The 27,733-nt window shown below is 44.4% G+C and overlaps 1 protein-coding gene across 1 annotated transcript in view; it reads right to left on the reverse strand.

Moving 5' to 3' along the window:
• Window positions 1-27,733, reverse strand: part of PARM1 (prostate androgen-regulated mucin-like protein 1) — a 120,473-nt gene that overhangs the window by 19,401 nt on the left and 73,339 nt on the right. Inside the window, exon 2 of the mRNA XM_062198674.1 lies at window positions 16,109-16,819. Coding sequence (XP_062054658.1) covers window positions 16,109-16,819 — 711 coding nt within the window. The remainder of the gene's footprint in view (window positions 1-16,108; window positions 16,820-27,733) is intronic.

Consider the following 27,733-nt stretch of genomic DNA (forward strand, 5'->3'; position numbering starts at 1 on the left):
GGTATTGATGTGGGCAGGCAGGGAGCTAGAGAGGAGGAACTGAGAAACAGCCAGCAGTCTCTGTGCTTCAGCCCCACACTGCACAATCCCCACCCCTTTCTGTGCTAATCCAACATGACTGCAGGCTTCACATGCCCATTCCCCATCATGCACCTCAGCTTCACTTCCCATCATGCGCCAGATGCCAGGATGACCATGTGGATGCTGCAGCCCCACAGAAAGAAGCCATGACACTTTCCTGGAGATCACCATGTGCAATACCTCCTTTGACTATTCAATTAGAGCATACCCTACCCTGTAGGGGTGGGTGGGGGCACCGCCCTTTCTTCATCATGGAGACAGGATAAGCAGATAAGAAATATAACTGAGTGCCTGAGCTCAGGTCTGAAAGTGAGCTATCCCTTCCAATAAGTCCCACTTTCCTGTACACCTTTACATCTCCCCAATTCCTTCAGCATCTGGAGAGAAGAACTTGGAAAAACACTACTAGGGACCCCTGTTGACCACAACAGAATCACTTTAAGGGTCTCCTCCCCACCCACATGTGACGAGGCTTCTCAGACCTCTCAGACCACAGACAGGTGCACTTTCTCCTTATTGTACACTCAGAGAGGCTCCACTCATGTCCACATTGCCTCTCCTCACTCCACCTAAAAGTGCCTGCCTGTCCCCCTGGTTTAGCAGTGTCCCCAGCCTCCACTACTCTGGAGACCCTCTTGTTGAGAGATTTCCTTGTGTCTGCCATTGACTATGAAGGAAACGTTTCCTGGGGCCTCTTTGGCAAGACTATGTGCCAGTTCTATGCAAGATGAAAACGTGAAGGGACGGCACTGTGACAGAGTGGGTTAAAACCCTGGCCTGAGGCTCAGGCATCCCATGTGGGCGCTGGTTCTAGTCCCAGCTGCTCCTTTTCCGATCTAGCTCTCTGCTGTGGCCTGTGGAAGATGGCCCAAGTCCTTGCGCCTCTGCACCCGCAGGGAGACCCAGAAGAAGCTCCTGGCTTCAGATCGGCTTGGCTCTGGCCATTGCGGCCAACTGGGGAGTGAACCAGCAGATGAAAGACCTCTCTCTCTCTCTCTCTCTGTTTCTACCTCTCTCTGTAACTCTGTCTTTCAAATAAATAAAGTAAATCTTTAAAAAAAAAGATGAAAACACAAGTATGTGACAGAGTGAACTTGAACAGCCTCTGAGAGAAAGAGCTTGATCAGGCTGTTTGTCAAAGTTGTGGCAGCTCCATGAGGCCTGGGGATGGAGGAACTAGCTATGGGGTATTTCCAGGTGATGAAGAAAGAGTGAGTGTCTCACTCCTGTCCATTGCTCAGACTCCTGAACTACATTCTCCTGGAAAATTCACCATCAGCTTTTGTAGAATGCAGCGTAAGGACCTGACCAAGTTCCTGGGTACATGAGTCGGCCTCTGATCTGTCATGACAGGAGTTCTTTAACGGCCTCTTGACTGTTTTGAACATTCTTGCTCTTTTCTTTTGCTGCTCCAGAGGTTAGGTAAGAAGTGTAGAAGGGGAGCAGGTGGCAACTGCAGTGTGTGGCAGCTTCTTGGTGAAGGTCACCAAGAGGAAAGCATCATTTTGTCTCAAAAGAATTCTTTCCTTCAAAGGGTGTGTCTGCAGATTGTTGGAAGAGGCGAGTGTGAGGCTGGAGAGGCAAGGGGCTTACAGTTAAAGCTCTGAGTGTGCTCACATTGCTGTTTACTCTGCTAGGCGCTTCCATCTTCACAGCAATAGTATCAGACCGCAGCTCCTTCCTCTCCAGAGTGAGAATGCTAACAGCAGTCATAAGCAACAATAAAGGTTGTGGCAACTAACACCTGCCTGTTCCTTACTCTGCCAGGGACTGCTTCAAGAACTTCATTTATTTCAATTCATTTAATCTTCACAAGAATTCTTTAAGGTAGGCACTCTTGTTATCTACCTTTCACAGATGGAGAAACTGAGGCAGAGCAATGCTAAGGGTGCAAAGGCAGAGGATTGGTAATAAGAAGAAATGGGATGAAGGCTCTGGCTCCAGAGTCGATGCCATCACCCACTGGGCTCTCCTGCATCCCAGGCTCTGGTGTTAGTCTTTGTCTACTATGAGATGAAACCTGCCATTCTCCGCCTGCTTTATGTTGACTTTCTAGGAATCAGGGCCTAACATGGGACTGTGTGGTGCTTAGGGTCTTCTGGTAGGCATTGGTGAAGGTGAGTCAAAGCTCATTAATTCAAATTAGTTGGGAGAGGACTAATTAGGAGCCAACAACAGTCACAAAATAGCAATGTAAGCTGGCCCATGTCATTGGTTTCTAGCAAGTGCTATAATCTAAAATAATTGCTAAATGCTGGACATTGCAGTGCAATTACCCCTTAGTATACACAGGAGAATATTTTCAGAATCTTTTGTGGATGCTAAAATCCACAGATGCTCAAGTCCTTATATTAAATGGTGTAGTATTTACATGTGGCTATGTAAATCTTTTTGTATACTTTAGATTATCTCTTTATTACTTGAAATACTGAATGCAATGTAAATTATATATAAATAGGTGCACATTATATTGTTTAGGGACTAATGACAGTAAAAATATCTGCTTATGTTCATTACATACACAATTTTTTTTGTCTGTATGATTTTTTTTAATTTATTTTTTATTTTTTTATTTTTTGACAGGCAGAGTGGATAGTGAGAGAGAGAGACAGAGAGAAAGGTCTTCCTTTTTGCCGTTGGTTCACCCTCCAATGGCTGCCGCGGTAGGTGCGCTGCGGCCGGCGCACCGCGCTGTTCCGATGGCAGGAGCCAGGTGCTTCTCCTGGTCTCCCATGGGGGTACAGGGCCCAAGCACTTGGGCCATCCTCCACTGCACTCCCTGGCCACAGCAGAGAGCTGGCCTGGAAGAGGGGCAACCGGGACAGGATCGGTGCCCTGACTGGGACTAGAACCCGGTGTGCTGGCGCCGCAAGGCGGAGGATTAGCCTGTTAAGCCACGGCGCCGGCCTGTCTGTATGATTTTGATGTGGAATGCCTACATATTATAGCTCTGACTATGTATTAAATAACCCAGGATTGGGGCCGGCACTGTGGCTCACTTGGTTAATCCTCGCCTGCGGTGCCAGCATCCCATATGGGTGCTGGTTCTAGTTCCGGTTGCTCCTCTTCCAGTCCAGCTCTCTGCTGTGGCCCAAGTGCTTGGCTCCTGCGTCCACATGGGAGACCAGGAGGAAGCACCTGGCTCCTGGTTGGACCAGCACAGTTCTGGCTGTGGCAGCCATTTGGGGGGTGAACCAGTGGAAGGAAGATCTTTCTCTCTGTCTCTCTCTCTCTCTCTCACTGTTTATAACTCTGTCAAATAAAACAACAAAAAAACTAACCCAGGGCATAAAAAGAAAGCCTCAGTAATTGGATACCACCACCCTAAGTGGCGGAGGAGGAGGGAAATCCTAATATTATTTTTGAAAGTTGCTTTGACTTCTGGCCTTGGCTTCTTTGATTTCTGCATGTATTTTACTTTTTTACTTTCTTCCTTCTCTACCTCTGCTGGGAGAATTAAGCTTGTCTCTCCTTCTTTACCTTAGATCAATCCTACAAGCCTGTTCTGAATCGGTTCCATGGATCCCTCCTTAGCTAGGACATTGTAGGGTACAGAGAAGCAACAAGTAGAAGCCCCGTGGTTTCACCATCCAAATGCAGAAACAAGTGTCGGGCCCTGGGAAGCATGCAGGAGGGTGCAAGAGCATGTAGGAGTGCTGGCAGGCAGGTAGGTAAGTATAGAGATGGGTGGTACCCCACTCTACTTCTGCCTGCAATTGAGGGAGGTGGGCTGCAAAAGATTGGGGCAGGCTTGGGAAGAGGTTAGGATGAGGCTGTTCTCTGGAGGAGGGGTAGGAGGTGGACAGGCAGCAAGAAGGCTTGAGGTGGAACCATAAGGGGGAACAGACTGCTAACATTTCTGGACTTGAGGGGTCAGCACTCAGCTTGAGGACAGAAGCACCTTGACTGCTGTCCTTATCCCCCAAATGGACCACGTTCTGTCCCCACCACTTCTCAGCACTGTTAGGAGGATCCAGTGAGATCAAAAGCTTTTTAATTCACCACAAATTGGGGAGATGGGGCTGTCAAGGTCTTTGTACAGCCCCAATCTTTCACTTGAAAAGTTGAGGGGCTCGTATACCTAAGGATTGACTAAATGGCTTTCCCAAGGTCACACAATTTACGGCAGTGACAAAACTAGAACCACAGTCTACAGAAGAGGGTGCAATGGAAACTAATAGGGACGTGAAAATGGTTTAGGACTCAGATGGAGAACTCAGGAAACTGAGATGGTGTCAGGTTGGGGCTAGGTAATGTGGGGAACAGGCAACACAGGAAAAGCAGATGCACCTGCTTCTCCAAGAACTTTCCCAAGTCCAACCTCTTGGATACCATCCCTGAAGATGGCTGCTATCTTGGGCTTTCTTTTTCTAGATGTTTGCTTTTACTTTGTGTGGCACAGTTTAGCTAATTTATTCTAGTATATAATGCATACTGGCATATGTAGCTGTGGGTAGTTATGTATATTATATATGCAAGATATAGACATATGAAATACACTGTTGTACGAATGGTTTTATGTAAGCACATTCTGCCTGCTGTCCAGATTCAAAATCCCTGAGAGCTGGGAACACCTAATTATACTTCTGCATTTAACTAGGCCCAAAATAAGTAATTCATAAAATAACTCTGATTTCTTCTGAAGCTTAGCTATTTTTGGTTGAACCTTATTAGTAGTTATGATGCAAAAAGAAAGCTCCTTTATGAGCCATACAGCTTGCATGCAAATGTGCTACAGAAGTGTTTTTAATGCAAACAGCTTAACTTGTTTCTGTAAGTTAGTCCTTCTTCCTTCTACCTCCAAGATCTTTCAATCATTGAGTTGCTACTTAGTCATTTCTTCACACATAGTGGCAGAGACAAATTCCATTACAGTTAGATCACTGTAATCACAGCCCGAGTCCTTTACCTCATGTTTACCCTCCTTCCTAAATGCTAGCCAGGGGGCAGAATTAGGATTCATTTTTGAGGCAGGATCCCCCAAATCTAGACTTTCCCATTTTATATAATCAGAAGGTCTGGTTTGGGGACTAGCTTTACTTTTATCTAATAGCATTTTTATGAATCTGAAAAACATAGAGTTAAAAATGTGTTAGGATTCTTCCAAAGGTCCATGGAAAATGGAATTACAAGATAAGCTTATTTTGGTGCAAATTTTTTTGCAATACATGCATATGAGGGAGTTTTCAAAATGTGTGTAGAAAACATATCATAAAAGAAAATTTGGCATGGATTTCAAAACTCTTGTCCCACAGTAAAATTATCTTTCTATTTCATTTTCCATGAACTTTCTGGAGTTCTCTACTACACTACAAAGATGAATCTCGATTAAGGTAATAAAAGGTTTGCACTCACATAGACAGGCACTTTTCCTTCATCCTTAGCTTCTCTCTCTCAGAGGGCCACATCAATCATACTTTAAGGGCATGGAGAGCACAGGTTTGTAATGAGTGTGAATCAGAGCACATAGTGACACAGTTCTTGGTTACCCTTACAATTATAATATCTTCTAACACAAATGAGACATCTTTCCCATTCAGAATTTAACCCTCTGTTTGGGTTCCCTGATCCCAGCTTTCTTTTGCCATCTGTGGTATGAAGTACACTGGGCTTCTAGGAAGAGCTTTGGATGCTCCCATCCTTCTTTCCAACACTGCTGGCACATGTCTTTGTGGAAAAGCATCCAGTCCCCCAGAAGGTTCAGATGCCTTTGGGGTTCACCAGCCTCTGCAGGTAAGATTTTTCACACTGGTAATTTCTTGGTTCAGAGGCCAGAAGCAAAAAAATGGAGGGGAGGAATTCTCAGGATCTAAGTCAGAGTCCTAACTGTGCTTGCTGAACAGAGTGCAAGTTTATTGTTGTTACCATAGAATACGGGTGGGAAACAGATAGTCACAGATTTCACGTCTCCTATCTCAACACCTTGGCTCAGGGCAGTGACACCAATACAGTTACTGCAGGCCCAAGGTTGTGGGGAGCTCCTAGGAACCAGCAGCTACATGTAGCCTTGCCACGTAGCTATGTGCTTTTCAATATTGTGTCTGCCAGGTCTTATTTTATCCTGGACTCAGGCTCACAGGACTTTAGAGTTCAAAAAACTGGAAAGAAAAATAATTTCCAAACTTTGATGTAAGTTAAGGGAAGAGTGCAACTTCTAGGCGTCAAGTGTCAATGCCTAGGGGATGTTAGAACTCGGGCTAAATCCATAGCCCAGCTTCTGTTTCCCTCCAACTCACAAGGACTGTTCTCTTTTGGATTTCCCAAGTTTTCTGGAAGTGCTACTGTTTGCAATGTGAACATGGTTATTTTTCTCCTTCTTTGGATTATCCTTTTCTGTATTGTGCTGTAGGCAGGTACTTAATGGAATCTTTATTGCCTAATATTCAGTCATAATCCCTTTGGGAGTCTTAAAGCATTTTACAAAGTCTGAATTTTCAGGTCAAGAAAACTGAAGTCTAGAAGAGCCAAAACTCTTGCTGGTGTCTGCATTGAGAGTTAAGAAATCAACATAAGAATAATAGCTAAGATTTATTTAGTGCTAACTACGTAAGAGCCACATGGTGTATTTGTTTTACTTAATCCGAGTAAGAATCTCACAGAGCAGGTACAGTTCAACAATTCCCTTCATTTCAGAGCTGAGGAAAATGAGACATCCCCTGATTAATAAACCTGCTCATCTCCATCTCCAAATGGGCTTGGTGAGACTTGAACCCAGCACTTTGATGCCAAAGCTCTACTGCTACTGACATTCTTGCCTTCTCAGAACCTGGCTTTGAAAGGATTCCATGATTTCTCCACATGAAAATATGGCGAAGTGTTTGCAGTGGGCCTCATTTTGGGAATTTAACATAAGTTCAACTCCATCTCTGAGCCTGTGGCTCACCCTGGCAAGGCCAGAAGTCTCACAATAAAAGCAAGAGGCTGTTAAAGAAAATGCTGTCTCTTCTCAGTATTTTTCTTCTCTAGGATCTGTGAAACAAGACACGAGGATGACAGTATCCATGTGTTCTTCTTATTATGTTTTTCCTAAGGCAAGAACAGTGGACAGTAATCACTGCTTGGTTTCCTTGGGGTAAGTAATATGTCCAGATTTGAAACATCCCTAAAAAGTTTATGATAACAGGGGCTGGCATTGTAGCATAAAGGGTTAAGCCATTGCCTGCAATGTGGCATCCCATACGGGTGCTGGTTTGAGTCCTGGCTGCTCCACTTCCTATCAAGCTCCTTGCTAATGCACCTGGAAAAGCAGCAGAGGATGGCCCAAGTCCTTGGGCCCCTGTTCTCACATGGGAGACCTGGATGAAGATCCTGGCACCTGACTTTGGCCTGGCCCAGTCCCAGTAGCTGCAGCCATTTGGGGATGTGAGATCTTTCTCTCTCTCTCTCTACACACACACACACACACAAACACACACACACACATATATAAATAATTCTGTTTCTCTCTGTAACTCTGTCTTTCAAATAAACAAAATAAATCTTTAAAAGTTATAACAATTTGGTAGCATTTAACATAGAGTGATGATTTTTAACATAATATTTTATCTAATAAACTTGAGAATGTATTTTAATTCACATTGTAGTCAAAAACTTAAGATTCCACTAAATAGAGAATTCAACAATAAAAAGTAGAAAGACCACAGTTGAACTACTGTGCTCTTCTAATGCAGTATTCCTTGTTCACCTCTCGGGCATGAGATTTTTAATCCTTTTCTGATAAAGATGATGAGTTGGTGCTGATCCATCCTTGCTTCCCTGAAGGTTGTTTTGTAACTGAAAAGACATGCTCTTCTGTGTTGGGTGATTACACTAAGAGAGCATCCTGGACATGGAACCAGGCGTATTCCAATCAGTTTTCCCACTGAGCCAATAAGCCCTTGATTCACTAATGATACCAGCTGAGCTTGTTAGCTAAACCCCACTTTCTCAGTGAAGCATTTCCAAAATCACTTGAGTCACATATGATTGGTGAAAGTATTTGAAACAACAACAACAACAAAAAAATGATCCATGGAGACAGAAGCTCCTCAAATGCAATAGAAAGTGGCACCATGAAAATGAAAATATATGATGGGGTTGTCTTGCTACAACATAAAAGGTAACTAGCTGATTTCATTACCTTGACACATGTTTTTCATGTGTCATTTTGGAAATATTTCAAAACCTGATGAAGATTTAGATAGCAAAAGTAAGCCAAAGGAGAAATGTAAAAAGTAGAAATGAGAATTTAAAATAATTTTTAAGTAAGATAGAATCTGACAGTTGGCATTGCTTGTGCAAGTTACTTGGCACTAGCAAGCTTGGAGGTTGAGCTTATGTGGAAAGAATTGGACACAAATGAAAAAACTATGAGTGAGGATTTATAACAGTTTATAAACTTGGCAGCCCTGAAGTCCACAGGGGAGTTAATAACGGGGTCAAAGTGGTGGGGAGAGAGAGGTGTGGTGGGAGTGCGGATAGCAGAAACCCAGAGCAGCAGCAGCAAGCCCTTGGGGCGGTCTACAGAGATGACGGAGTAGCAGAGGAGGTGCACGTGGTGGGGGTGGAAGGGAGTATTCAAGGTTTTTTATTCTCAAGTCAAAGCTGAAAATTTATCGTGAAAAGTCATTTGTGCATTGATTCATTCACTCACTAGACAGTGAGTGCCTACACTGAGTCAGACGTGGTTCCATCCTGGGGATATCTCTGTAAGCCACAATCGACCATCCCTCACCCTCATGGACCCAGAAAGGCAAGAAGGCAATGAACAAAGCACCACACAGGGGGAGTGTGTAATCCTGCACTGGGAAGAAGGGATCCAACTGAGTTGTGACAGTTTGTAAGTGGGAGACCAGAACTGGACTAGGGGGTCCCTCAAGGAGTATCCTAAAACAAGTGACAGTTGAGCTGAGACCTGAGGGCTAAGTTGGAATTAGCCGGGTGAAGTGATATGATGTGAGAAAGTTCCAGGCAGAAGCACCTGAATGAGTGAGGACCCTGGGTCAAGGGGAAGATGAGCAGGTTCATGGACCTGAGAGTGGGTAGCACAGAGTGTCAGGGGCATGGCTGGGGATGACCTTGTAAAATGAAGGAATGGGGCCTTTACTCCAAGAGTGGTGAGAGCTCCCAAGGGGCTGGGATGTTGGTGGTAATAAGGTCTTGTATGTCCTGCTGTGTGGAGAATGGGCAAAGTGGGGAGCTAAGTTTGGGAAGGAGACCAAGGGAGACTTTGCACTTTGGGACTGTGGGAGCTCTGACTTGAGAGTGAGAATGAAGAGGAAGGGATGAATTTGGAGGTGACTAGGAGCTCAAAAGCAACAGTGCACAATTATGGGGAGGGAGGAGATAGGGAGTGGACAAGGTAACCAAAAACATGATGCTGCCATCACTGTAAGACGACCATACGTCGACACACATAGTGTTCTAACATCTGTAACACTGAGCCTGAACTACCATGCTTTTTAGGATTATTGATTTTCTGATATGTTATGGGAATTCTAGAAGAATCTAATCTGGAAGTGTTTGACATGTTTTACATGGTCTTCTTGCAACTATTTCTTACATAAAATCATTATTTTCCCCTTTAATCTATTTTTAATACATCTTTTGAATAATATGGTCATGAAATTACTTCAATATTCATTTCTCACTACTGAAACTTTGCTATAAATATACAGTTAAGGCAGTTCTTCCATCTTTTCTACCAGTTAATTCTTTTTTCAAATCCATGTTCATCCTGAGGGTTAAGGATGTCTTGTAGAGCTGGAAGCCCTTTGCAAGTGCACACACTGAGTTGTCTACATGCCCGTGCCTGCTTACTGCCCTCTATTTAAGGGTATTTATTCACACAGTTCAAAAGGAATAAATAGTGGGGTTTAGACAGTAAAGTTCAAGGGCTTCACCAAGTTTTACAGTTGTGTGTCTTTCTCTTTGTAATGGAAAGTATACGATACCATAAGACCAGTGGATTTTATAGACAAAAGAGAATGTACTTGGCAACCAATAATGATTATAATCTCGTTATTTATTTTTATTCTTAAAATTTTACTTGAGAGGCAGAGAGAGATATAGATAGATGTAAGAAAGAGAGTGAGAGAGAGAGAGAGGTAGAGGGAGAGGGTAGGAGAGAGAGAAAGAGAGAGAAAGGGCACTTCCATCCACTGGTTCATCTACAAAAGCCTGAAACGCCTTAGGCTGTGCTGGGCCTGGAGCCAAGAATTCAACCCAAGTCATCCACATGGTGAAAAGAGCCAGATTACTGAGCCATTAATATTGCCTCCCAGGGTCTGCATTTTTAGGAAGCTGGAGTCAGGAGCTGGAGCCAGGTATAGCTCCCAGGCAGCTGATGCAGAACATAGGTGTGCTAACTGCTAGGCTTAACATCTACTCCCGCTACAGAGCTTTGAGGGAAAATACTGTGCTCGAAGAGAAGCTGCATTCAGGCAGGCTGCTCTCTGTCTGTGAAGGCCACTGAATGAAATTCTGTGATATCCACAGACTCCAAAACTGTTTCACCAACCGATTCTTTTTGAAAAACTTACTTGACCTCATCCAACCAGTCAAGAAGTACATCAAAATGAGGCCAAGGATGGGAAACCGTCCAAGGGGAAGCACTAGAAGAAGCTTACTACAGAAGAGGAAATGATTGTTGCGAATTTGGTCACAAACCAAACGCAATTAAAGCTTCTGAGAAATTCTCAATTTTGAGATTGTAATAAAAATAAATTAATAATTGAAAAGAGGGGAATAGAAAAATGATCATAGATAGTGGTTTGAACGGAATCAAACCCAAGCGCTCTGATGTGAGACATGGGCATTTGAACCACGAAGCTAAATGCCTGCTCCCCTTTTTAAAAATTCGTATTTAAGAAGTGGCTATGATCCTAAAAGTTGGCATATGTGAGGACTGTTAGTGTTGTGTGTGTAACTTGGTTTGTAATGTCGGTTCATCCCTAGTATTTACTGAGCACTGAACTGCACACAGCACCATTCTGTTTAGTTCAGGGAGCCAAAAGCATACTGCAGTTATAGTTTCCACCCTGCACAGCTCTGATTTACTACCACAAGATGACCCGAAGTTAACACATTACATCTTTCTCTCTTTCTCGGAAAGCCAAACAAAAGCTGAAAAATGAAAATCGATCAGAAGTCACTTGTGCTGCACAGCTGACTTCAGATGGCTGCTACCACCACAGCTTCTCCTCCCTCTGAGCAGCTCCACCCCTTAGACCCAGCTGAGGACAGCTGGCAACACCCCATCTAGCTCATTTCCACAGTCGTATTGGAGGCCTTCGGTTCCCCCCGATTCTGTATTTCTACTTATTCAAGTAGGATGGATGAGCAGCAGGAACACATGACGTAGGATCAGTCAGGAGAACTGAATTTGAATCCTGGCCTGGTCACTCAAGTGAGAACTTGAGAAAGTCACTTAATCTCTCTGGACCCATGTAGAACAGATACTGCTGAGCTCACCTCTCTGGAATGTTCTGAGAATCAGATGAGCAGATTACCTGTGTCCGTTGAGAGCCAGATTCTTGGAACATGCATATTCTCAGTAAACCTCCCATGAATATGAATCTCATTTTTTCTGCACAGGACAAATGTAGTAAACAATTATAGTATGGTGAGCCAAAAGCCCCTGAAGAATTGTCTCTTGTATTCAGTTTACAGCTAAGACCCCTAAGGTTGGAGTAGTTAAGTGACTCCTCCCATCAATGACAATGACATAATTAAAACTAGGTATCAGCTAAGGTACATTAGCCTACATATTCCCTTCCCAAATACTCTTAAAATATAATTCTCAACATATTATTCTCTGGTTAAAAGGCCTTAGTAACAGCCAATGGACTTCCAAGTTCAGCTCATCATCTTACCTTCCTAACTGTAGGATCCTCTAGTCCTGAAATCTTCTTTCTTATTTCATTTTCAGTGTCTCCCTCCATGCAGCCTGGGATTCAGCAAACTAGTTTATTTTCTGTGCAAGGTGCATGCTACCCTGTAAACCCCATGAAGGAAGTGACTGGATTACTCTTGCTTTGTCCCTAGGACCTCACCAGATGCCTGGCTCATAGTGGAAGCTCAATAAATGCTTGTTGAAGATGGTAGGCACTGTTCATAATGGTGAATGTCATCATTATAATGATGATAATTTCAAAGTCAAAATAGTGAACATAAAACTATATAATAGTAGAAAAATAAGCAAAACCATTGGTCAATAGCCAGTGTACTGTTCATTTGCTATCTCTTATAAACCTTATGAAAATCCAATCAGGTGTATTCTGTCCTGATTCCTTCTGGCTGATGAGGAAACCAAGGCTGAGATGTAACTAACTTCTCTGGAACTGGATGATTTACTCATTCATTCGTATATTCAGGACATAGCTTTAGTTCAATGAGACAAAACAGGGACAGAATTCTCCACCTCAGAGTTACCAGCATCTCAAGTCATGAGTGGAGTAGTTCATGTCTGGGGTGAGAGGGGAGATAAGAGGAGAGGGGGAGTGTGAGTATGCAGGGATGGAAAGAAAGGAGGGTGGTTGTGCCTAGGGTGCTCACCGGTGCAGAGCAGGAGGTGAGGGGGTGAAGCAAGGCCACAGGCACAGAAGAAGCAGCCAGCGAGGCAAGTGCAAAGCAGAGAGAGCATGTCCCAGAGGTGCTGCTTGACCTCTGCAGAGTGCAGAAACAGGGGAGGACAGTGGTCATTTGGAATGAATGCTTCTGATAGGTTGGGCAACCCCGGTCTGAGTACCAAGAACAGACCCAGGATGTGGAGGGTGTTGGAGTCCTAGACAAGAGCATTTTTGGTGCTCACAGCTTCTGAGTGGCTTCTGCACTCAGGCAGGGATGGCATTTATTACTTCTGGTTCCTTATCTTTGTGCCCAAGTAACTGAACCTGCTTGGCCAAGTCCTTTTTATCTCTTCCTGTACCCCAATTCCCTTAAGTTTCTGCAACTCCATTCCTAGCTCCCTATAGAGACCTCTCTAATCCTTCCGGTCAAGTTGAGTACGCATAACATTTACCTGGTTTCTCAATTATTCATTGGTGATGATGTTTAGATATTTGCTGAGAGAGTATGGCCTTGGGTTAATGGAAACTTGATTTGTTCACACAGAACAAGGCAAAATGACACATGGCAGTGTGGTGTTATTACTGCCACTACGAAAGGCAGCACAAGAATCTCTAAACAAGAGCATCCTAAAATAGTCCTGTGGAAACACTCTCTCAGAGTGCTGCTGGGGCTGCTGGCTGGGTGGTTAAAGAGGATCTGACTGTCAGTTAGGCATCTGGGCTCTGGGCCCAGATCTGCCAGCAAGTCACATGACCTTGGTTTGAAGCACTTCAAACTTCTGGGACATAGTTTCCTCACCTTTGAAATGAACAGATTGCATCGCACTGCTCCAAAGATCCTTCCAGTCAGCTAGGCTCATTCTCAGATTAGAGATTAAGGAGCTGTATTCAGTTACCTGTGTATGTGCCCTTTATCTCTGCTTGAACTATAGAGTCTCAAAGGACAGGTCTTACACTTATTTGCATCAATCAGAGGTTCCTGGTAGTTACACTGCAAGTAATCTTATTTAATAAGGGATACATCTTCTTCGGTCTGTGAAATATGTGCTTGTCTTGGATCAGTGATTTCCCTCTAAGCTGCTACTATCTTCTCCCCAGTCATTCAAGCACTGCTTCCCTCCTAGATTCATTCATTTATTTCAAGTTCCCCTTGTATATACATTCCCTAAAATGGCAAAGGTTCATGATCCAACAGTGCCACTAATTTTGTTCATCTTGAAACTGCTGGCTTGAAGTTGAAGAAATCAAGACACTGGTCTGAAAAAAAAAAGCCAAAGTATTGGAATAGAGTTGTTTGGGAAATTCCAAACTATGAAACTCGGGCATTTGTAGGAAAGAGTAGATGTGTCAGAATACAGATATCCATGTGCGCCAAGCTCAGACTTCGTGCTTGGGAACACTTTGCCATGATAGGGTGTCCTGCAGGGGGCAGAGAGGGAAGAGAGGAAGACCAGTTAGACAATGGAGGAAGCTGTGCATGTCATGGTGGTGAGGACCTGAACCAGGGAAGAGAAGCCATGGGGCCACAGCTGCACTGGGATGACCTCTTTATTAGAAAGAATCCTTGAGACATTGTGTCATTGTCAATACCTGCTCTGCTCCACAGACCTGCTGTATGTCAGAGGCATTATTGCCTACTGGGTACATGGGTGCAGGGCTTGAGGCTGAGCCAGAGATGGACGTGTGGTTAAGTATTAGTCTGGAGGGATAAACAGGGTACTAACAGGAACTGAGTTCCACAGGCTAATCAATAGGTAATCTCCTTTCACCTCCGCTCTTCTCCAACTGGCCCTCTGACTAGTCCAGGTTGCTGATGTGTATGGGCCCCACCAGTGGGTCCCCTTGTCCTTGGCTCCTGGATGTCTATCAGACGGGTTGGGGAGAGGGAGAACAGGTTATTTATCCCCTTAACTCCAAGGAGGTTAACCTTGGGTTAGCTGTGGCCCTCAACTGAGCGTCACTGACCCTGCCCCTACAGTCTATTCTATAGGACTCCCTCCTTCTGGGCTCTGTTACTACTTCCCCTACTGTCTTAGGCCTGTCCCACAACAGCCCTGCTCTCAAGACTCCCTGTGCTTCCCCTGTACCCAATCAGGGCTTTGTCATGGGTTTCTCTACCCATTTTGAGGATCTCTCTTTTTTCTTATTGGGATCCTCACTGGCACTTGAGCCCCTGAGATTAGAATTTGGAATTCTTTGGATTCCTTCCCTATCATAGTCTGCACTCCTCCAGGAGTTCATGTCTTCATTATTTTAGTTCTATCTCTTCCCATCTCTACCATCCAGCACAGTTATTATTTGTGAAAACATATTGGTTTTTCTTCAGTGACAGCCATTCCTTTGACCCCAGGTGGTTGTGCTGGCTCTGGCCAGAACGCCCCTTTCTCAGACCATATTGCTCCCAGGGCCACCCAGGGAGGTGGCTACAGCTCCACTGCTGCCTCCCCCTTGGGCATCACACCTCGCTGCTGCTCAGCCTGCTAGTCAAATGCTCCCAAGGAAACTTTCCTGCCCAACACACTGACATTCACAGTCTTCACACCAATGTCCAATGCACAGGGCTTCAGAAAAGACCCTACATTTCTCTCCACCCTAGTATCCAGGACTGAAACATGAAGATAAAAATAATACTGACTTTATAGGGCTGCTGAGAGAAGAAAACAAATGCAGTGTCCAGTAAAATGCATTATCTTCCTCATGAAATACATCAATGGCTATAAAGGATAAGCAAGTTCTCTCCACTCATGCTCCACTCTGACTGGCTTCCAGGAGGTAAACACTGAGCAGTATAATAACTGATATTGCCTGAACACTCACTCCCTGCCAGAAACTGTTCTAAGAGCTTTATACATCATCTCATTTAATCTCAACAAGAACTGCAGAGGTCTGTTGAAATCTTTACTTAATGTATGTTAAGTTGATCTTCTGTATATAAAGATAATTTAAAATGAATCTTAATGAAGAATGAGATGGGAGAGGGAGTGGGAGATGGGGTGGTTATGGGTGGGAGGGAAGTTATGGGGGAAAAGCTGCTATAATTCCAAAGTTGTACTTTGGAAATTTATATTTATTAAATAAAAATTGAAAAAAATAAAATACAAAAAAAGAACTGCAGAGGCAAGATCTATTTTACTCCCATTTTACAGGTGAGGAAGACTGAGAGCATAAAAAGAGGAAAGATTTTACCCAAGGTCAGGAGTCAGAGTTGAAATGTAGGAAGCTTGACCAAAGCTTAAATCCTATTAATTCTATTAATGTTGTTGCTGAGTCCTTTTGCTCTCCAGTCTCACTTGCTTACTTGACAACAGTGAATACTATTATATCAGATAGAAATTATTAAGTGACCAAAAATGAAATTTGTACCAAGCCATAATTCCATTCAAGTGTAGCGCTCTGAAATCCAAACTTAACCAATTGTGCTTGATTGACTTCACTGATTTGGTGTCACCTAGACACCAGAGTTTTCTAGACAGACTCACCTGAACTCAAGGCATGTTCCACTTCTCGCATAATCACAAAAGGAGTGGTGGTCTCAAACTCACACATCACCATGCCTGACTCAGTTTCTTGGGGTGTACCCTCCTGGGGCACTGGCTCTGCTGTGGGCTGTGGAGTGGGTGCATGGCCAGAGCCGTGCTCCTCTGTAGGGGACTCTGGTGTAGTTGGAGCTCCAGTGGGCTGGGGGATGGTCACGGTGGAGCTGTGGTCCACGGTGACAGAGGCAGGAGGAATCTCAGGAGGTGAGGTTGATGGGGATGCAGGCGATGAGGCCGGAGTGTGAGGGGAGCTGGCTGCGGAAGATTCAGCAGAGGACCGTGACTCCGTGGTCAGCACACTTGTTTGAGGAGTGCCCCAGCTGGGTCCCTCAGAGACAGGCAGCGAGTGGTTTCCACTGCTTGGTGTAGAGAGCTCGGGAGGTGAGGAGTCTGGGGTTGTGCCTTCCCATTTTGAGGCTGTGCTGGTGACTGCTTCTTCTCTGGGCTCAGAGGAAATGTTCTTGGGAAGTGTGGAGGTGGGGACTGAGGCTGTAACTGGGAGGTCTGAGTTGCCATGAGGGCTGCTGGCTTGGGGGGCAGTGACCGCACTGCTGTTTTGTGGAGAGGCAGTCCAGATGGTGAGCGGTGGAGTCACTTTCAATGGAAGAGAAACAGGCAAGGGGGCCGATGTAGGCAAACTCTGAACCCTCAGTCCTGTGGAAGAGACAGTAGAAAAGAGGTTAATACTCAAAACCCACATAGAATGGGGAGAGGGGGGCAAGGGCATTGCCCTGCACCCATTTCATACACATTTCTCATTTTGCATAGCACCCATTCCAGTCATGAGGTGACTTAAATGTATTTTCCTTCCAGTCACTGCTCTGCCCTTGCTTTGTGATGCTCAGTAGGAGCAGTCAGTCACTTAGTGGGTCCATCAGCTCAACACCAGCTGATACATACATGGAATGCATGAATCTTGGCCCTGGCTTGCTAAACACAGCATCCTTCGAGTGTGAGGTCCTCTGGGCTCACTGACTTCTGAAAATTTATCTGGACTGCTGAGGGGCCAGTCCCACAACACTGCCAGGGATGCTGAGGGCCTGTATGAGCACGGGAGACACTGATGGGAGAGTGAGGAACCTGTGCTTCGTGACGTGTGTGTGTGGTGTAGATGATTGGCAAGAAGGAAGGTGGAGTCTGCTATGAGACTTCTGGTCCCGCCCCACTGCAAAGCTGGAGGAGCTGAGTGGCTGTTCTTTCTTCTGGGCTATTCCTTGGCATACGCAGGGATTCAAGAGCTATAGGCCAGCAAGCTGGGGTGAGTAAATGTGTCAGCACATTCCTGTGGAGGGGGAGGGAGAGGGAGGTCCCCCAAACAAACCAAAAAAAAGTAGAAGGATTTATCTAAGGTTTGGAAATATTTTCTGAGACTGCAATCCATTTCTCCCAAATTCTAGCCTGGGGGCATTATGATCATATCATTTTTGCCAAATGTTCCCCTTTGTATTTTTTTTAAAGATTTATTTATTTATTTGAAAGAGTTACACAGAGGAGAGGCAGAGAGAGAGAGAGAGTTCTTCCATCCAATGGTTCACTCCCCAGTTGGCTGTAATGACCGGAGCTGAGCCAATCTGGAGCCAGGAGGCAGGAGCTTCCTTTGGGTCTCCCACGCCGGTGCAGGGGCCCAAGGACTTGGGCCATCTTGTACTGCTTTCCCAGGCCATAGCAGAGAGCTGGATTGGAAGTGGAGCAGCCGGGTCTCCAACAGGCCCCCATATGGGATACCGGTGCTTCAGGCCAGGGCGTAAACACGCTGCGCCACAGCGCCGGCCCATCCTCTTTGTATTTTGCAAAGTTTAGAGCTAGTTTTCTTCCTTCCTTCTTGCTCCCTCCATTCCTATTCAATTGCATTCATTCATTCTTTAATATATGCTACTGCTATCATGGACTACTATATAGATGGAGGAGGGATTTATGATTTCACTCCCTGTGTGACATATCTCTTGATCGTCTCTTCAAGCCCTTTATCCTTCCTTCAATCATCCCCATCTCAGTAGACGGGAACCCCCGTGTACTAAGTCACTAAGTTAAAACTAAGACAGCATCTTTCATTTACCTCTTTCCCTCACACCTCCCATCAAATCCATTAGTGAGTCCTAAGGACTCTACCTTGCAAATACAACCTCAATCCAACTGTATTTCTCCTCTTCCTCATTATTTCTGTGACACCTGCACCACTACAGTTGCTGGCCTAGATGCCTGCATTATGTCTCCTAATTAGTCTGTTTCCTTCCCCTCTGGTCTACCTTTCACATGGCAGCTGGTATGATCTTCTCAAGATACATAATATCTTGTTCTTTAACTGGTTGAAAACACCTAAAAGCATTCAGTGGCATTGAGAACAAAGTGAAAAATTATTCCTCTCCTGTTGTCCATTCTCTCTTCCTTGTTCTGATCAGTATCTATTCAATGTCATCTCCTCCTATTCCAGCTATTCCATCTCCTTGCTATTCCAGCCCTTTGGTTAATTTTTGAACCAGTTTTGAAGATTTTCTTTTGTTGTGATGAAGTAAATGTAACATAAGTTTACTATTTTAACTATTTGAAGTGAACATATCAATGGTATAAGTACATTCAGATTGTTGTACAGTAATCATCACCATCCATCTCCAGGACATTTCTGTCTTCCCAAACTCAACTTCTATGCTCATTAGACAAGAGCTCCACATTCTACCTTTCCCGGCCCTGGGAAATGGCTATTCCATATCCTATTATTATCTCCATGGATTTGATGATTTAGGTACCTCATACAAGTAGAATCATACAATATTTGTTCTTTTATTGAAAAACCTATTTCACTTAGTGTAATATACTCAAATTTCATCCATGTTATGGGGTGTATCAGAATTTCCTTCCTTTTCAAGGCTGAATAATACTCCATTGTATGTATAAGCCATATTTTGTTTATCCATTTACCCACTAATGTATAATTGAGTTGTTTCCATATTTTGGCTATGTGGGATAATACTGCATAGAAAATGGGTGCACAAACATCAGTTTGAGTCCTTGTTTTCAATTCTTTGGGATATATACACAGAAGTGGAATTGCTAGGTCATATGCTAATAGTATCTTTAATTTTTTTGATGAACAACTATACTCTGCTAATTTTTGTTTTCATTATGCTAATAGTGTTTTCCTAAAATTACATATTTGTGTGCTTTACTATTTGCTCCGACTCCTATTAGAATGTCAGGTTAGTGAGGGTGTGAGGCCCAATCTTGTTCACTGTAGTTTCAGCTGAGCCTAGGATGGTGCCTCTGACATAGAAAGTGCTCAATGAAGGAAGGAAGGATGGAATGAAGGAAGGGAAGGGAGAAGAAAGGAAGAAGGGAAGAAAGGAAGGAAGGACTAACTTAAGAACCTTGTTTGTAAGTACTCCAAAGTTCCTCCACCCTGTTCTACATATGACTTGTTCATGGCCACATCCATTGTCACCGCCTCAGAAGGGGCTGCATACTTCATGTTATTTGAGGGCAAGATGGGTCTCATTCTTTGTCATTCCACCATGACGTGTGCCTATGACTGAAATCGTGTTAGTCTTCAGCTATGTAACTAACATACACCGAGGAGATCTCTTTAGAGGTTGTACATAGGTAGATGTGGGTGATCCTGTGCCTGGCAGGGAGACTGCCTGCCTAGCCCATGCAGGAGGTTAAGAGGGCATGGCAAGCCATGCCTCCAGGGAAAGGCCCTGTTTGGGGGCTCAGCACACGAGAGCCACACATGACCTGACTGTTGGCAGGCGGCAGGGACCCCAGGCACATTTCCCCCACCCCCGCTTCCTGTTGAAGGGCCTTGTAATTGTCAACTAGGTAAACGGCTCCTGGATGTGGCCCAGACCCATAAGTCCACCTGGAAGGCTAAGTGAGCTAAATGACCTTCAAACTGATTGGAAAAGCATAGTGGCACCAGTATCTTCTCCTGTAGAATTAGTGTTGCTACCCTGAATTTGCTACTCTCCTTTGCCTGCCCTTTAAAAGTCTGTGCCTGATTGTTAATAATGGATATGTTCACCAAAACTGTCTCTGGTGCTTCTTGTCGAAAAATGCTATTGCCTCACCATCCCGACAGTGTGGGCCTCGCAGGACGAACCCACAGGTAGAAGCAGTCATGATAAAGATCTGGAAGGAATAAAACAGGGGCAAGATACCAGGACAGAGGAAGAGGGCGAAGGCCACAAGTGATGCTCTCAGGGACTCAGGATAAAATCTGATCCCTTCGTCTTTCCGACACACAGTTCAGTCAGAAGCTGATGGAGAGTTGTGCTACAGAGTCTGTCCTGAGTTTAACGTTTGGGTTTTTATAAAAATATTGGTTTTATTTTATTTAAAAGGTGTTATACAAAATGTCAATACTATAAGCTGCAGGCGAGTTATTTTTCTAATAAACTGGAGGGTGGACCTCCCAACTTAGGCCACATACAACTTAGGCCACATGCTGTTTTGGTGGTCTTTTAGCAGCTGTGAGCTCTCAACAGTTTCAGAATGAATATAAACCAAGAAATCTTTGAAGTATGGACAAAATAGCAGCTGGGACAAATATTATTGAAATACTGGCTCTTCATATGTGACCTTTGGAGCTTACTGGCCCTACATTCTGGCAACTTCTATGACTGATGAAAGACTCTGGGGGCAAAAAAAATGAAAATGTGAAACTACTATTCATAGCATCATATAATAGATAGGCAGATGGAGGCAGAAGGAGCCTCAGTCTGTGGCTGAGTCAAAGAGTCTTTGGGAGTCTGAGATAAATGGGGAATTAGTGATATACAAAGGAGCCCAATCCATTCATTCATTCACTTAAGTATTTATTGAGTAGCTTCCATGCCTGTGACTTTTCTCCAAGAGAGTTCACCATGTGGAAGGAAGGAAAGGGTATCTAGATCCCTATAATAAGAAGTGATAAATGCTTTGTTAAAATGAAGCCACGTTGCAATAGGAACCTTGAGAAAAGATTAGTAAGTTCTGCATGGGGACCACACATTGTGAAAATACACAAGTGTCATTTTCAAATGACCTTTAGAAAAGTCACAGAAGCGATGACAGTTGTGTTGATTCAAAAAAGATAAGAGTGTACAAGATGCCACTTAAGATACCTGATTGTCATTTCTAGAGGAGCTGAAAGATGTACCATGGAGATCATTACAGTGACATGTTCCAAGAATTGGTTTTGCTGCTGGGGACATCCATTTTCTTGTTAAATTTTTATGAATGTGTGTTTATAATTCCAACCTTGCCTGCTTCCAGAGAGGACTGGGGATGATCATTCATTCCCCATGGCTACCTACTGCATACTTATTTAAAACACTTCACAGCCTAGTTGAGGCAGTTTCTACTCCTAACAAATCAACAATGCATGAAATTGTGTGACAATGTTGGTTATCTTCACTTGAACAAAGCCCATAAAGCCTCTGGTTTTCTATTTTTTTTAAAAATTTGATTTATTTATTTGAAAGGCAGAGAGGGAGAAGAAAGACACAGAAACAGAGATTTATCTGCTACCTCATTGTTCAAACTGGGTTGGACCAGGTAGAAGCCAGAAGCCAAGAGTAGGTGACAGGGACTCAACCACTTGAGCTATCACCTGTACATGTTAATACGAAGCTGCAATAAGGAACAGAGCTGGGCTTAGAACCTAGGCACTCTGACATGAGAAGTGGACATCCCAATAAATGCCTTAACCACTATGTCAGATACTTCTCCTTCTTGATGGAATGTTCCATCTTGCTCTGATTGCATAAGGATATTTATTCTTTGAGCATGAAGATAGCCAAGGCTAACGTGCTGTGAGAATTCTAGAGAATGCTTGCTCTCTTAGTCTGCTTGGGCTGTCATAACTGACCACATCAACATACATACAGTGCCGCAGCCTCAAAAAACCTGGTAGAACTTACTTTAACAGCTCCCATGTGACAGAGCAGCTGAACAAGTTAAAAAAAATGTAGTGTCTCCACATACTTTCCCATCTGCCTTTGATGAAAACAGTGAGTGTTACTCTTCTATTCAGAACATGGTAGAGTTAACACAATGGGAAATTGAACTGATTCTTCTCTCAATTAGAGGCGAATGAGCATTGCTTGAAAATAGTGACACTGGCAGATAGTGACAGGCCCATATATGTGAAGTAGAGTGTGGCAAGAAGGGCGATGTCTTAGGCTTAGTTCAGATGTGAAGTCAAGTGTGTGATGATCGACTTCATGGGAAATTCCTCCTTGCAAGTTTACAAGGAGCAGTCTTTCCTGACGTCTGGTCAGGCTCTAGCTTTCCTGTTGCAAGGATGACTGACAGATTGTTGCTTTGAAGAAAATAAAATTGTACAGAAAACTATTGGTTTCCATAGGTATTGTCCTTTATGGGGGAGATTAGTATCATGGTTTACATCTTGGATATGTGAAAGAGTTGGTGTTTGGTTCAATCCCTGGATTCTTGCTTTGCTAGAGGAGGGATCTGGGGGCTGATAGCTAAGACAAGTGGGTGAGTTCTCCCAGTGCTATAGGCATAGCTGGGTAGAGAGGCTATGAGTCAGGAATCCAGGAGAGAGAGTGCCCTGAGCTGTCACCTTCCCCAGGATTCCATGTGCAATGCTCAGGATCCCAGGAAGTCAGACTACCTACCTGAGTTGCTGACCTGTTGTATTTCCTCCCTGGCCATGTCCTTCCTTGCCCCTGGCTTGTCAAGTACCTGACAAAACATGGGTCAAAGCTTTGGCAGATTTGGTGAAACCTGATCAAAATGCAGTTGAGCCTTCTCTTTCTAGGCCCGCTCAGCTGGGAGTGTCGCCTGTGGTCTCCTGGCCCCACAGCTGCTGAAGTCTGCATGCTGAGTAATTGCTGACAGCTATGCCACACAACCACCAATGGGTGAACAGGCTGGGTACTCCGTGCAGAGCTGTGCCCTGAGAAATTTACATGTGTCATCTTAATCATACCATACTCTCTACAGGGCAAGTGTTCTTATCATCTCCATTTCATAAATGCTAAAATGCTCAGAAAAGTTTAGCAATTCCCCTAAGATAACACAGTTAGTACATGGCACAGTGGAAGCTTGCACTTGAAGTTGTGTGGCTTCAGGTCTAACCTTTTAACCACTCTTTGATATCAAAATGCCAGGGTGTTTCTGAGGCCCCATTTTGGATGGCAATAAATCACCAGTCTGCTTGAACCTCCTCTAATCAGTTCCTAGTGTTGGCAACCAGAGTGATCCTCAAAGAGTTCCCTGTCTGTGTGCACCTCCCTGTCTCCTTTGATCCTATCACAGGCTCCCTGATGTCCTCAGGATAAGTCCCGAGCTCTTGAGCACAGCATATCACACTTTCCATGGCCTCCCCTCTCCATTCCTCATGAGCTCTGTGGTTTTGTGAGTTGGAATCCTGGAGTTCCTGCACTATTCTACCTGTCTCCTTGCCTTCACACCTGCTACTCTTCCTACCCTGACTCCCCTCTTGCCATCTCAATTTCAAGAAACCTGGAACCTCACCTCCTCTGTGGGGCCACTGCACCTGATTCAGATTCTAACTGTAACGCACATGATACTGAGCCACAATTCCTCCCCATGCCTGTCTCCCATCAGTCTGGGAGTCTTGATACCAAGGACTATGGCTTGTCCTTTTTGTCTTTGGACCTGGCATACAGAAGGTGCTTGATAAATATTCATTGAATAAAAACATGGAGTTTTCTCTTCATTGGAAAACGCCAGTGCTCTGTGGCTTATATCCTAGGTCATCACAGTGGAAAAGCAACCAGCAAACATTAAATTTTGGATGGACCTTGAAAGAGACTTCTGCTATTTGTGGAGACTGCAAGGATTTCTCTCCCTTTATGAGTGATATAGATCAGAGTCACCAACTGTTGAAATGCTGAGGCCAGCGCCGTGGCTAACTAGGCTAATCCTCTGCCTGCGGCGCTGGCACTCCGGGTTCTAGTCCCGGTTGGGGCGCTGGATTCTGTCCTGGTTGCTCCTCTTCCAGTCCAGCTCTCTGCTGTGGCCCAGGAAGGCAGTGGAGGATGGCCCAAGTCCTTGGGCCCTACACCCACATGGGAGACCAGGAGGAAGCACCTGGCTCCTGGCTTCGGATTAGCGCAGCGCCAGCCATAGCGGCCATTTGGGGGGTGAACCAACAGAAGGAAGACCTTTCTCTCTGTCTCTCTCTCTCTCACTAACTCTGCCTGTCAAAAAAAAAAAAAAGAAATGCCGATTGTCTCTCAGTTGTTCCGAGCACCAAGCATAGGTCATCTGAACAGTCCGACACTGAATCATTGAATGGACAGAACTTCAATGAGAGGGAGAGGATAGAGAGAAGAGAGAGAGAGAGAGAGAGAGAGAGAGAGAGAGAGAGAGAGAGAGAGAGACTTAAAATGAGGTCTTAGTGTTCTTTTAGGTTGAATAAGGCCATGGTTTAGGTCATATACACCTATCGATGTTCTCTATGTTGTCCTTGGTTGAGGCTTCTAATCAGAGTATGGTCCAACCATATGGTATTTGAAAACTATTGTATGTCTAGACAGCAAGTGTGTGCCCCAAATCCACAAAACAGTGTTTAAGAAGTCACTTGCTTGAAGGAGAAAAGCCATAGTTTCCTAAATATTTTGTTTATGGAAATGAGATATAATTCAGTCTAAAAGAGGAAAGAGCTTCTGTTTTCCAGCTGCTGAGTCGGAACCTGCAGACCTGGTATATGACTCAATTTCTCCATCCATAAAATCAGTACTAATGATATCACCAGGCTCCCTGTGGTGCTGTGAATGATAATGAGAAAATAACATTGGTGAAGAATGTTATGCTTCCTGAGGAAATACAAATTATACCATTTTCTTTCTTTTTCTCAGAAGCGACATGACATCTTTATGAGTCGGATTCCCCCCTTTTAAGGTAGGGGGGACTGTTGTGGTTGGCCCCAGGAAGCCATGCTGAGCAAGGAAGCCAACAGATACCCGAAGTTTTGAGAGTGCCATGCTGGGGTTTTTCAGAGCAGGGCAGTGGAGAGAGGCAGTGTAGGGAGGGCAAGTCACTTCTCTGATCACCCTGTGGCTGACAGTGGCTCTGGGTACATGCAGTCAGGTGAGCAAGGACCCGAGGCCTTGTTCAGTTACTAAGACAATGCCAGGTTCCCTTCCACAGGCCCAGCCTCAACATGTGGGGCCAGGGAAAGAATGTACAGAGAGACCCACACGGAGGATGTCCCATTGTGCAACTGGTACAAATTAGGATGCCTGGAGCCTGGCCTGTGACTCTGGGGCTATCTGGTGCAGTGCAGGGCAGAGCTGAGCCTGGGTCTGCAGTCCCCAGGATGGAGACGGACCTGGGCACATTTCCCAAGCAGTATTGGGAGCAGTCTCTCCTTCTCCATGCCTCACTTTTCTGGCAGGATTTTCACAAATTCCTAAGCAGAGGGCAGGGAGGGAATGCAGGTGACCCTTGGGGTGATTCATGGGTGACCAACTTAGCAAAGGCCATGTCGTAAGCCTCTTCTCAGCCCCATGGCACCTGGAAACAGGACTTGACAAAGCCCCTGACACTGCCTGGCTTTGATGCTGAAGCTCTTCCTTCAGAGGACCTTTTCCTGCCTTAGAACTGCCCAGAGGGCTAAGGCACCACTGCCTTCAAATCCTACATGCACTTGCCACGTCTCTTCCTACTTTATGTCTCCAGCTCCCTCCAAGCACCTTCCGTGTCTCCTTGTTCCACAGAGAGCTGGAGCTATTTAAGGGGTCAACTGCATGAAAGTCTGCCTCTGGGAGGACAATTCTCAGGGAGAACCCAGGCAGGTGCACACTGACATTCCTGCTGGTGAATTACGAAGCGCTTCGACCAATTACAGGATAACATCCAAGAAAGACAATCAGGTCTTGTATTCCTGTTGGCTTCCCCCACGGAAGTCCACCACTGATCATCCAGCAACAGGAAGAGGGCAGGGATGGCTTCAGCACCCACGCATCTCTGCAGCTGGGAATCAACCCAGGGAACGTTTCCTCTGAGGGAGGAAAGGGCAGCAAGGGCTTTCTGAGAGAAGATGAAGATGATGTGTCCCTTTCTTTCCCTGCCACCATTGTCTTCTATGGGTTTCCATCCAACATGCCAGTCAGTGTTTCCTGGTGTCTTTCTTTACATTTAGTTATTTTTAAAATTGAAATATAGCTTATATGCAGTAAAATGCACACATCAGCTTTACAAAATTTTAAAAATTCATTTGCAAGGCAGAGTGACAGACAAAGAGAAAGAGAGACGGAGATAGAGAAACAGAGAGAGAGAGAGAAAGACAGAGAGAGAGAGAGGTCTTCAAATCGCTGTTCACTCCTCAAAAGGCCACAACTGCTAAGAGTGTGCCAGGCCAGCCAGGAGCTGGAACTCCATCTGAGATTCCCGTAAGTGTGGTGGGGGCCCAAGCACTCGGATATCTTCTGCTACCTTCCCAGGAGTATTAGCAGGGAGCTGGATGGGAAGTGGAGCAACCAGGACTCAAACTGGTACTCTAGTATGGAATGCTGGTGTTGCAAGCAGCAGCTTAACCTGCTGTACCACAGTGCTGGCCTCAAATGCACGCATCTTAAGTGTATGAGGGTTCTTAAAAAATTCACGGCAAAATGGAATTAAAAGATAAATTTATCTTGGTATGAAAGATTTGAAATCCGTGCAAAGCTTTTTCACAGTACATATTTTCCATTAATTTTTTGAAGAACCCTGTACAACTTCATGAATTTTTACCTATGTCACATCATTGAGATCAAGACACAGGCCCTGTCTGCAGCCCAGAAACGTCTCTCATGTCACAAAGAAGGTAATGCTTACTTTGACTTTTATCATTGTAGTTTGGTTTTACTTATATTTGAACTTCACATGAATGGAATTGTATGGTGCATACTCTTCTCCAGATTCTTTCCCTCACTCACAGTAGGGAACACCTGTGCTGTTGACTCATTGCTGAATTGTATTCCAGTTTATAAATATATCATAATCTACTTACCCATTCTACTGATGATGGACATTTAGGTTGTTCTTAGTTTAGGGCTATTAAAAATAAAGTTGCTTGCATCATAGCTTCTTAATTAACACTTTTATAATACTTATTATATGCTAAATTCTGAGTAATTGACAGATACTAAGTCATGTAATCTTCATAATAAACCTAGGGTTAGTATTGTTGATAGTCCCATTTTATAAGTGAACAAATTGAGGTATAAAGAGACTAAGTAACTTCTCAACACATACAAATAGGAAGTAGAACACCTCCGATTCAACCTAGGCAGCTAGGAGTTGGGCACCTTAACCACCAGACCATAAAGCTGCCTACAATGGCTAAAACTATAAGCAAACCACATATTAGCTGTATGACTTTGGTTAAGTTTCCAACACGCTACAAAACACTTCCTCATCCACAAACCAAGGATCAAAAAGTACCTCCATTCTACCAAGGATCAAAAAGTATCTCCATTGTAAGCACTGTTGTAAGAATGAAATAAACCTTGTGAGGCAGACACTGTTGCTTTGCTAATCCCACAGCCCCTTCCAATATCCTTCTTGTCTGTCACATTACTGGGACTGGAAAAGCAAAACTCCCCTTTTCTAGTCTCT

Source organism: Lepus europaeus, chromosome 8 (assembly GCF_033115175.1).
Source record: "Lepus europaeus isolate LE1 chromosome 8, mLepTim1.pri, whole genome shotgun sequence".
NCBI lineage: Eukaryota > Metazoa > Chordata > Mammalia > Lagomorpha > Leporidae > Lepus > Lepus europaeus.